This window comes from Ochlerotatus camptorhynchus, unplaced genomic scaffold, assembly GCF_037179485.1.
Source record: "Ochlerotatus camptorhynchus isolate MF236.1 unplaced genomic scaffold, CSIRO-AGI_Acam_v1.1 ptg000487l, whole genome shotgun sequence".
NCBI classification, from domain to species: domain Eukaryota; kingdom Metazoa; phylum Arthropoda; class Insecta; order Diptera; family Culicidae; genus Ochlerotatus; species Ochlerotatus camptorhynchus.
This window is the reverse complement of record NW_027040972.1, coordinates 133931-146426: the sequence shown is the minus strand read 5'-3', so window position 1 is coordinate 146426 and position 12496 is coordinate 133931. Positions and strand designations below refer to the sequence as shown.

At 35.8% G+C, this 12496-nt stretch overlaps 1 protein-coding gene across 1 annotated transcript; it reads right to left on the bottom strand.

Annotated features, from left to right (window-relative positions):
• Positions 1–9581: 9581 nt before the first annotated feature.
• Positions 9582–11326, bottom strand: LOC135712502 (SERPINE1 mRNA-binding protein 1-like). Its single transcript, XM_065235451.1, has 2 exons — positions 11176–11326; positions 9582–11111 (listed from the first exon to the last, which is right to left on the bottom strand). The coding sequence occupies exon 2, from the start codon at positions 11057–11059 to the stop codon at positions 9797–9799; it is 1263 nt and encodes a 420-aa protein (XP_065091523.1). The 5' UTR covers positions 11060–11111; positions 11176–11326; the 3' UTR covers positions 9582–9796.
• Between the last annotated feature and the right edge of the window lie 1170 nt (positions 11327–12496).

The window sequence follows — 12496 nt, the reverse complement described above, 5'->3', positions numbered from 1 at the left end:
GGTCGGAGATGCCAATTTGGTGAACTTAACTGTTTTGTGGTAAAACCGTTGACTTAATCCAAAAACTGTCTTAAGAAGAATTGTTCACAAAAACATTACGCATATTATGACAATTACCAATATTTGTCATGGCATACTATGAAAAAAAATAAGAAAAATAACTTTTTTTGCAAAAGAGATAGAAGGGTAGTTTTTTAAACAAAGTTGTAGTACTTACAAAAATATGAAGCTTTGCTCCAGACATCAAATTTGTATGACGAACACTTGTAAAGATATGAAGCGTTTTTGATGAAAACCCCCTTAAATTAAGTTTTTTAAGTTTAACTTTTTTTAAACAGTTTTTAAGTAAAGAATGTTCTGAAATTATAAAAACAACATACAAATACATGTTTTTGCTCAAGACACTATGTGGCTAAAATCATCCCTTTCAAAGCTATAGTACTTTTAACATTTATTTTTCCTTAATTTCAGCTGCATATAGGGGAGAATGTGGCAAACCGAGACACAGCACCAAGTGCTCTTTTTAAAGCTTAGACTCTGTACTACAAAGTAGTGAAGGTTTGGTTAGCGCCAATTCATAAGTGAGTGAATAGGGTCACGTTGAATGTTCACGTGTTTGGCCTTTTTCTATATAAAAACTAACCCTGTCTCCTCATTTATGAACGGTACATTACGGATTATAGAAACAGATATTATCAAACTCATCCTTGAACAACAAGGAAATTTTCTGTATGTATGCATTAACAAATGATTAATTTAAACAAAACATTTTCTAAGACAAGCATTTTGTGTGCTTAGTTTACTCCAGTTTACACCACCGTTTTAATTTCACCCTTTTCTAACCAAAATTATTGACAACTTTGTCAATAATTTTGGTTAGAAAAGGGTGAAATTAAAACGGTGGTGTACAACTCTATAGCATCCTCAACAAGATACTGCCGACCCGTGCGAATTCACTTGGTTAGTGAGACGACTGAAGTTACCCTCAGAGAAAAAGAGCATAAGATCCAAAATCTTCGGCCAACGGAATTCGAAATCAATGGTCGTGGGATCCGAGTCAAATATAGGCTACATATGACCATGATTGATGGCAAAGTTGTTAATGCTGTTACGACCACAAAATAAGCACAGCTATGTAATATCTGCAAGGCTACACCAACTCAAATGAATAATATTCAAAATGTTCTTTTGCGACCAATCGATGAAGAAGTATTTCAGTTTGGATTATCAGTTCTCCATGCAAACATCTGGTAATAACATTGTAAAATAACGTTGTGCAATCCATTCAAAATTTGACAAATTGTTACACATTTTTCGAATAATTTCTACACCTGGGCTACAAAATGGAAGTCAAAAAATAGAGATGTACTGATGCCGAAAAAGTTAAAGTCCGCAAGCAGCTTATCCAACAACGCTTCAAACTAGGTTGCTCAACTATTTTACAGGTATTGTCTTCCGGACGAGAAATCAATGCATTTAAGTTCAATAACTATTGTCTAGAAACAGCTCAGTTGTTAGTAACCCTATACCCTTTGTTTTACTTGCCCGCCACGGTCCCTGAGATTTTAATGCACGGTTCAGACATTCATTCTCAATTTTAATGTTCCTATCGGACTGACCACTTTGTCAAGCAGTTTTGGCGGGACTTTCTACCAGCGATTTCACAAAACTGGACCAACTAAATTCTATTTGTTTATGAAACGCACAAATGTTGGCTACTTTCCTCGTGGTTCTAGAAGAAAGAATCTCAAAATAATGTTTTATTATTATTTCAAAGTTCGAGTGGTAGTAAACGTCATTTTAACTGCTCGAATGAAGTGGTTAAATTAAGAAGAGGCACAAAAGTCGCTCAATAAAGTAATGAGAAGGTTCACACTAGATCACACTCAAAAATCATCACGAGCTACAACAAACGGTGATCTCATGCGGCGACTATTAGTTTCTTCAGATCCACTTATTGCGTGTTTGTGTGTAAAATCTCAGAAGAAGGACAGAGAGTTTTCCGAAGATGCACAGTTTTCGTTAGATTTTTCAAACAGCGAAGAGGAAACAGATGAAGAGTGAAACTTTTTTTTATTTGTTATCATGTTAACTTTTCAGAAAAATATTATTGTTAAATTACAGATAAAACTACCTAACAGCAAGATAATTGTGTTCTTCTTGACTCACGCGGATAAATGAAAGTGAAAGTAAATTTAAAAAGCATTTTTAATCCACAATAACCTACATACTCTTCCTCACATGCACTCTTAAATTGATACATTCAGAAAATTTCCTTGTTGTTCAAGGATGATTTTGATAATATGTGTTTCTATAATCCGTAATTTACTGAGGAGACAGGGTTAGTTTTTATATAGAAAAAGCCAAAACACGTGAACATTCAACGTTACCCTATTCACTCACTTATGAATTGGCGCTAACCAAACCTTCACTACTTTGTACTACTTTGTAGTACAGAGTCTACGCTTTAAAAAGAGCACTTGGTGCTGTGTCCCGGTTTTTATTTATTTGACGTCAATCAGTGTAGACCGTTTTACAATTGTTGTCTTAAGTGCTATTTTTACAATTTTGCCTTTGTTTATATTTGTTTTATAATATGTCTTAAGAACAAGTTAAAACATTACTTCTAGTTGACGTTATGCGAGGAATTAAAATATTGCTTAAATTTTGTTTTTGTCATTGTAAAGTCAATGTTATCGCAGTGCTTATTATATGTATCCATCATTTGGTTCAAGGGTCCAAATTTGGCATAATTCGTACGATGATGATTTGTAGCAAATATATTTCTATTTCGTAAATGCCTAGATGGTGTATATAAATTAAAGGATGACAATAGTTCTTTAGAATCAATGCGATGTGATACGATATCGTTTACGAAAGAAATCATAGAAAATTCACGACGCTCTTTTAATGTTTGGATATTTATGAGCATACACCGAGCTGTGTAAGATGGCAGAGGAAATACAGTCCAACCTAACTTGCAAAGTGCATACAATAGAAACTGCTTTTGAACGGACTCTATTCTTTCTTCGTGTGTGATTGAAAAAGGAGACCAAACTATGCTGCAATATTCTAATATCGACCTTACATAAGCAATGTACAATGTTTTTATCGTATAAGGATCGTGAAAGTTATAGCAGAAACGTTTTATGAAACCAAGCATGTTGTTAGCTCTGTTAATAATTGTGTTATAATGATCGGTGAAAGTAAGTTTTGAGTCCAAAATAACACCTAGATCCCTGACTCTATCACACTTTTCTACGATCTGGTTTCCTAAAGTGACTGTTATTTCGGGTAGCTTTTGTTTTCTACTAATGGTAATGGAGTTACATTTTTTTATATTTAATTGTAGCAGGCTTTTTTGACACCAAGTATGGAATATTTGAATTTCCTCTTTGAATGTGATGATGTCTTTGGCATCTTTTATTTCCAAAAAAAGTTTAATGTCGTCAGCATATATTAAAACTTTCAATTTCTTAATAATGAAAGATATGTCATTGACGAAGAGAATAAATAAAAATGGTCCTAAATGGGAGCCTTGAGGAACTCCTGAAGTGACATCAACGGGATTTGATATCTTTCCTTTGTATTTTACTATTTGATGGCGGTCAGTGAAATATGATTCAAGCCACTTGATGAGTGCGTAATGAATTCCCATTTTTTTGAAGTTTAAAAAGAAGCATGGGTATGTCAATTCGATCAAACGCTTTGCTGAAATCTGTATACAACACTTCTACATGGTTTCCGTTATCCATTGCATTCAAGGAATAATTAATTAATTCGAGCAAATTCGTAGTTGTTGAACGGCTTTTAAAGAAGCCATGTTGCATAGTAGTTATTCTGTTTTTAATTTGAAGAAAGAGTTTTTCATTTACAATCGCCTCGAAAAGTTTCGGAATGCAAGAGATAATAGCTATACCACGATAATTACGTAGGTTGGATTTTTTACCCGATTTAAAAATAGACACTAAAAACGAGTTTTTCCATATTTTAGGGAAGTTTCCGGATTCCAGTGACATATTGAAAATCCAAAATAATGGAGCAGTAATTTCAATTGCTAAAGTTTTCATAAAAACTGGTGGAACACTGTCAGGGCCAGGACCTTTAGATGCATCTAAATTGTTTAAACCCTTTAAGATATCATGAACCTTGATTTGACTTACGCTGATGTCACTTGAACATTCTGGATAAGATTCAAAATATTCACGGTCACGGTCCTCTTCTGAAAACGTAGTATATATTTCTTGGAAGAAATTTGCAAACAAATTGCATATATCATCCGAGTTCTCACCTATCCTATCGTCCAAATGCATCTTTGAGGGAAAATTATCAGATTTTAATTTGGTTTTCACATAATTGAAGAAGTTTCTAGGACAAGATTTTATTTCAAGTTCAGTTTTTAAATTATACTCCTCAAATGCCATATTCACGGCCAAATTTAACTGATCGCAAATGTCTAAATAGTATGCCAAAGCTTCTTCACTATTATATTTTTTATAAAATTTGTGCGCATTTTGCTTTCGATTTTTTAAATTTTTCAGTTCCCTGTTGTACCAAACTGGATGTTTTGCATGACTCTGACGTTTCCTTCTTTTAGTTGGCACTTCTTCAAGTATTATTTCAAGCAACACATTGTAGTATACGTCAACTGCACATTCTACATTTCCTGCAGTTCTTAATATTGCTTGCTAATCGACAATGTTCAATCTATTTCTAATGTTATCATAATTTGCTGAATTGTAATCAAAGATTTCATCGAATTCGCAGTCGTTGGTTCTTTATTTATGTGAACGAATAGAGAATATTCTATTGCTGTGTGAAACATTTCATTTCTCCATATGGGACTTAACGATTCAGTCACACAGAAATCTTCATAAGTATTTGTTAATAAAAGGTCTAAATAACAATTTTGTTGATTTTTCACATGGTTAATTTGATTGAGTCCTAAATTTGCAATTTTGTCAAAAATGAAATGGAGTGTTTCATTTTCCCCAACGACTGGAAGTAAGATGCTTTCATTGTCCATATCAGAAATAAAGTCAACATTGCGTTGGTTAAAGTCCCCATATATATGAACTTTTACTTCTACTGAACTTTTATATTAAAAATCATGCACATAATAAAAACATCATGAAACTCATAAAATTACATGTGTATTCGATTAATTTTCTCTTGCAGTGTATTATCACCACATGATGTAAAAACTTATCGAAGAACATCAGATTTTCAACGATAAAACCTATAAATTTACATACACGAGTTTAAATCAAGTTTTCGCGAACTTTTCCATCACTGAAATCAACAAACATTGAGAAAGCTAATATGGCGGACGGACCGATTATTCCATCAGTTTTTTCTCCACTCGGTTTGTTTTGTTTTGTGCGCTCAGTTTTGGTTATGAGCCGGCGCCGGTGGTATAGTGGTAAGCGTGACCGATGGGTCTGGGTTCAATCCCAGCCGAGGTCGGTGGGATTTTTCTAAGGCATAAAAATCTCTGGTCACGTTGGTCCCGGCCCATGTGTGTTGTGAATGGGTGCGATATCCTACGCAGGTGTGGAAGCTGCCTTCCTGCACATTTGATTGCCGATACACTTATAAATAACTAATTTTACATGTGACGGAATCTATCTTTGACATAAAGGATGAAACGTAAACAAACATTTCATGTAAAATTAAGTGCTCCGAGACCGAAAAATTCGTTACTCGACGAAAAACACCTTTGATTGAGCTGAATGTGGCGTCTGTTATGACTCAATTTTATGATAATTATATTTTATAATATTTATGCTCGACGTAGATGTCGCCACTGCATGATGATGATAATGTTGACAGACTGCATATAAAATTCGTGAAAATTAGCGTTGAATCATAATTTTCATCAAGCCTGTGTAAAATCCTTCCAATATAACATTCGAATTGAAGAAGAAAACGTTTTTACGATCAGACTGATGTGCATCTTTGACTTTTCCAGTTGAACTTTCATTAGATATATTCATTTCATTTCGCGGCTCCATCAATGCTGCATCGTAAATATGATGTAAACAGAAGTAAATGTAACCCCCCATCCCCTTAAAAAAAATCAGGTAAAAATATTTTCATTGGCGGCAGGCAACCTCTGTTGCCAAATTCAGAGTAGACAGGTTTAAGAGACGCTTTTGATCTGCACACTCCCGGCTTAGTGAGCAAAAGTGCGGCAATCATGTCGGAAGCGACAGTTTCAATTCCCGGTCCAATCGAGGAACTTTTCAGGTTTCGAAAATTCACGACTTTCTTGCTGTGACTGCTAGGTTCAGACACAGAGAACAGATGTTCTACTTACGTCACAAACTTGTTTAAATATAAGTGAGAACCTCGTCGTTTCGTGGCGCTAGCATCTCCTGATTTCCTCTATAAACTTTCAACTTTCGACCAATTTGGCGCTAGTGTCGATTTTCTGTTGAAAATTGACACTCGGCGCTACCGGCACTTAGTGTCTAGTGTAAGTTGTGCAACGCCAGCGCCATCATGTTGTCAAAAAAGGTTTTTAAGTGGGGATGACGATCTTTATCTAAAACTAACCCTAATGAAGATGGTGATAAAACTGTAATCAGCACTTTTTCTTGTAGACTGATTAGCGGAAAAAATTAAGAATTCTTCTTGATTTTTCTATACGTTTCTGGGTGATTCCCTGAAGTTAATGGAATTGTTCTAAAAATCTCTTATATTCAATGAAGTTCTCCAGATCCCTCAATTTTGCTGCAGTTAATTGAACTGCCTTGGACTTCCTCGGTATTTGCAAAAGCTCCCGTAATTTTCTTGAAGTTTTTGTTTAGTTTTAAACGTTAGCAGTTTAGCTCGTGCCGTGCTCTGTGTGTGTATTTTCTTCTTCTCTTTGCTTGCTGAGTGCTGGTGCTCCGCCTCCCGCACGAAAGGCGCTTATCGAGTCTCATATATCTCTTCGTGTTTGTGCGATGAGGTTGTGTTTGAGAAAGGCAATCGAAGTGTGCCGTGGCAGCTATTTTTAACGCGTCTGTTTTCTCCCTGGAATTATCGCTTCTAGTTTCGGCGTTGGTTGCGAGTTGATTCAGCCGGATCTTTAGTTTAACTTGGACGATTACCATATAAATTTTTTACTAAGTGATTCAATTGCTTTCTTCATCTTTAGGTATGGGCAAAATTCAAAATTTGTTTTACAGAATTAGTCCTAGACTTAGTACACGGTTGACCACCTTGGTGGGATTGGTTTGTTTTGTTTTTAGAATTTGAAGAGAAACTACTTAATACTACTATTTACAGCTTAAAACTAACCTACTCTACTATATACACTTAACCTACTATGTACAAATTGCTTATTAAAGCATGTTCAGAAAGATTGCATTTTTGAATAAATTTAGTTGTCATATCATCAATTTTGGAATCTACTTTGGGAATTTCTGCCTCTTGATGGAGGTCTGCTATTCTTGTGTCGAATGGACGATCTAGGATCATCCTCAACAATCTATTCTGTGCAACCTGGATTTTGTTCCTGTGGGTCTGAGCGCACGATTCCCACACCGGGGTGGCATAGAAGATTGATTCAGCCGGTGGGGGCCTGGTGCCTTTCAAACTGTGTAAAAGTGAACTGATGCAGCGAGTGATAATTGATGAAATGAAATAGCAATACTTTTTTTTTGGTGCTGAGATCCACATCATCAGAAAAGCTAGAATGTGTTTCGTAGTTGTTGGGAATTTCCACTGCTGTGTGAGGAAGGAAAAGCGATAGTACTGTTTTGAACACAGGTTGAAGAAGCTGCGGCAGTATATCTATGGGAGCTCTTCGAAATCATCGTACCGGAAAACCAGCTAAAAATCCTCGAACTTCAACGGAGCTGGAATTAGGGCAAATGGATGTAATGTCGGCCTAACTGCTCCTAATTTGGGTCCATACATAAATTCAGCAAAAGACTAAATTTTCAATAGCGACCAATATCCATAAGTACCGTTCACCTAGATAACATTGATAAATAACAGATTTTAAGCGATTGGCCCAATCTTAGGTCCATAGGCCAACGGGACCTCCCTTAGCTCAATCGGTAAAGACACAGCTACAAAGCAAGACCATGCTAGAGATGGCTGGGTTCGATTCCCGGTCCGGTCTAGGAATTTTTCGGGTTGGAAAATTTCTCGACCTCCCTGGGCATAGAATATGATTGTACTTGCCACACAATTATACTAATGCAAAAATGGTACAGGCATCGAAAGCTCTCAATTAATAACTGTGGAAGTGCATCTAGAACACTAAGTTGAGAGCACGCAATAAGCTAATATGCCATACGCAATAAGCTTGAAATGCGAGGAAGAAGAATAAGACAGGCCAACATTAGAGCCATCTCCCCTAATTGTTGAGCTGACTGAAGGAGTTACCTAACAATGTTTAACCCTTCGTCTGTGCAAAATAAAACATACGTTGGCTGTACCTTGGGGACAACTTGACCCCAAATTCAAATTGTCATGTCCTCAGTGAAGATTCAAGGGATTTTTGAAATTTAAAATGTTTTCTAAAGTAAATTAAATGTACTTTCAGTTTAAATTTTTATAAAGTTCGTCTTCGCCATCTTATATACAAATCCTGCTCTTATGGACGGTTCGTGTCCTCAGCATGACAGTATAAACGAAAATTAAGTTTAAAAAACAAATTGAACACGTAAACATTCTGGAAAACTTAGATAGAACTTTTCAAATTTGACTAAAAGTTGATGTTGTTCCCATAAAAGGTATGTTCACATGTTTTTTTTTTGCTAAGAAATAGGAAGTTAGCATGAGTCGATAGTGAGTCGTTCGGGACCGGATCAATTTTTTCCTGTAATATGGCACCTTTTCTCGTTTGCATCCGGATCGATACGTTGCGACAAAGTGACAGCTAAATCTGTTGTCTAACTTAATAAAATTCTTATGCATTTTGCACCGCTCTTAAGTACCGGGGTATCTTTGATAATGCGGGTAACTTTGATAGTATAAATTAAAGATTAAATTTACTCGCTGCGCTTTTTCTAAATAAGAAATATTGGTTTCATATTGTAGCTTAGGGTGTTTCCGTTGAAATCGTATACAGTTTTTATATATTATGTGTTACATATTATATAAACATATTAAAAACCAATTTTCGTATTTTTCGCCTGTTTGAAAAAGCACTCAAACCATCACTTATGAAATGAATTTCCGATATAGCCATCACAAATTCAAGTTGTAATCTTATTGCCTATGATGTTTTCTGATTATATACTCATTCAAAGTTTCATATTTAAAGAACTAAAATGTTTGAGTTTCACGAATTTTTTTCTACATTCGTCGAGCATTATCAAAGTAACCCCACATCAAAATACTGATGTTCGGTAACAAAACTAAAAAATAGTGCAAATGCTTTAATTCTCGTTAAACAAATTACTAATGAATTAACTCTTGGATGCTCAGTACTTGTTTTAAAAATATGAAATTTGAAAAATATTCATTGCTGCAAAAAATATTTAGAATATACTTTAAAAAAATATCAATGTTACCCCGTTTTACGGTATATTGAATAGTGCAGGTTCATTGGGATGCTATGATGATAATAACGAACACAGTTTTATGTACTTAGTATTTTATTTTTTTTTCTTTGAAGGTTTCTTTCGTTACATGTTACAGCATTATAGATCGAAATATGAATTATTCTCACAATTTTCATTTATTTTTTGAATATTTCAGTAAACAAACCTACTGGTTAGAAATTAAGCAAGTGTTTACGAAATGAATCGTAAAAAACCTCACCAATACAATGCTGCAACTAAGGGGGCAACTTTTAACCTAACGAAGGAAAGTCATGCTCATCATCAACTTTCGGAGCAGAGCTTTTATTGAAACGCGAACTTTGTTTAGGTTTGAAGTTTCCATCAGCTTGTGGCTGTGGTGGACGAGTGCGCCGGTCTCTTTTCTCTGGTTCAATTTCGCGTATTTCATTAGTTTCTTTTTTTTCTCCTTCACGTCTTCCTGGATTTCTCGGTGTACCTTTTCCACCTCGTCCTCTCGGACGTCCCATTAATCCTCCACGTCTTCCATCATTAAAATGAAATTCAATTTCAAGGACTTGCTTTTGCTTGCCAGTTTTCTGAATCTCATTTTCTTCTTCTGCTCTTACTTCGGTAGTCTTCTTGTCTAGTGCTATCATCTTGTCCCATTGAGCTGCATTTTCACCCTCTCCTGCTTTTCTCAAATTGTATTGAGGTTTTGACCTTGCAGCAGCGATTTGAGCTTTCCATTCATCTAATGTCATTTCCTTAAGCTCTTCTTCAACAGGTTTAGCTTCAGTTTGCTCAGTTTGTTCTTCTTTAGTTTGCTCAGAAGCTGGCGCTTTTTCTTCTTCCGTATCATGTGGCATATAGTCTTCCTGGAAATTGTTATACTCCTTTGCATCTAATTTCGCACTACCCCAATTGTGTGATCCTGTTCCATCACGTTTTTCGACAGCTTTAACGCCAGTTTTATTAGATCCAGACTGACGATCAAATTCTCGTTTACCGCGAACATCGAAACGTTTGTTTCCAGGTTGTGATTTTCGAGGGCCATTTTCATCATTACTTACTTCACGATTCTTACGGTTATTTTTTTCCTCACGATTTTCAGTACCGGAAAAGTTGCTCTTATTAATTTGTCGTCTTTCGGCGTTTTTTCCTGGGTAGCCATTTTTGTTGCCGTCTTCACGTGTTGTGCGAATGTTATCTTTTTGGGTCTCCTTAATGCCATGCTTTTCACCACGTTGATTATGTAAATTAGCGTTATTAATTGCAGCAGAACTCTTCAATTCATCATGTTTTTCTGGATGTCGATTTTCGTTATTAATAACCTTGTTTTGCGTAGTCTTGTTTTCCTTCTCCGCGTTTTTTACCTTCTTTGTAATTGGTTTTGAAGCAGCATTATCAGCATTTGTGGAAGGGTTGGTCTGGTTTTTCTTCTGATTTTTTTGAATTTTTCGAGTTACAGTTTCAAAAGGATCATCTCCCTCATCATCGATTGAAAAAAGATCATACCGATTGGCCACATTTATCCCATACGATGTGTTCTCCATTTTTAATACTTGATTGACACCAGATTTGTGTCGCTGAATGAATCACACGTCTCTGAAATATACCAAACACGATTGTAACAACCAAAATGCTTTCTGTAGGTAGAGTTAAAAGATACCTTGAATTTAATTGAATTAGCATTCGTAGAGCTAACAAACGACGAACATAGTTCAACACACTTTCAGCAACAAATTTGCAAGTCTTAAATGAAGAGTTTTCCTTACTGTAATGACAGCAACGAACTTTATATGACATTCGCCTTTCCTATTGGAACAGTCCCTCGGATACTCTGTGGGTGTGGCTGAGAAATTCGGGTAGCATGCGCAGCCGATGCCGTCTCGGGTAATGACTTTTAACATAAGCATGGACAGCTGTCATCACCTAAGACGAGATAGGACACCTAGATTCTTTTTATTCTTCTTCGCAGCTTCTTCATTTGCTCCTGCAGTCGCTGTTGAACATTATCCGTGCATTACAGTTCGACCAGTAATTGTGTACACATTTAAAGCAAAAAACAATCTTAATCTTGAAAATCATCCAAATAGCGACAGTATAAAAAAAACTGAATCCAAATCTATATCCCAGTTGTCTCCTCCTAGGCCTTGTTTTAATCGAACAGTCAATCTGAGTTGCTAGTTTGTTTTCGAGCTTTCCAGTATCAAATGTTAAAAAATGTAATTTTAGTTTATAAACTATTATAAAATGTTTCAAAATATTTTGTAAATATGTTCTATGTGTGAATTACTGTTTTCTCAATACATTTGTTTGATTTTATAAAAAAAAATCCAGAATTACTCCACCTACGTTCACCTTCTTACTAATAAAAATTCCACCAAAAGTGCACATATTGTTTACCTCGATCAGTGCTGTAAATTCTCAAAATCATTTGAACATTTTTGATGAAAATGAGAAAAGTAGCTATTCGCTATCAAACGGGACCTCCTCCGAATGGGTGATATCAGTTGCTTAGTCATTTGACGAAGGCATGGATCATTCTCATTTGAGAAACGCTATATATCATTCAATTGAGTGTAACCTACACACAAACGGAGCTCTGGTCGACATTCCGGCGAAAAAGCTAAGCCAACCCGACACCAACCTGACTTCTATCAAACCCCAACCCGATGTTGACCCGACATTGACCCGACATAAACTAAAAATTGACCCGACAACAACACGACATTGGGTCGACATCGACCTTAAATTAGCCTTACATTGATCCGACATCGGGTCGACTTGTCTGTTCGGGACCATTTTGCTGGATTTCTTCCATACTCCACTGTCTTATTTTTTTTTTTTTTTTTAATAATTCGTTTATTTTTCCAGGCTCATTTGCTGTAGCTTTGCGGAGCCGATATTCATTGTTTAGATAACAAAATTACTTAAAACTAACGTTAGTAAAGCGGGGGCCGATTACTCGCGGCTATCTCGAGGTTAGG

Excerpts from the sequence above, each read along its gene's own strand:
- LOC135712502 (XM_065235451.1), bottom strand. The coding sequence starts at position 11,059 with ATGGAGAACACATCGTATGGGATAAATGTGGCCAATCGGTATGATCTT.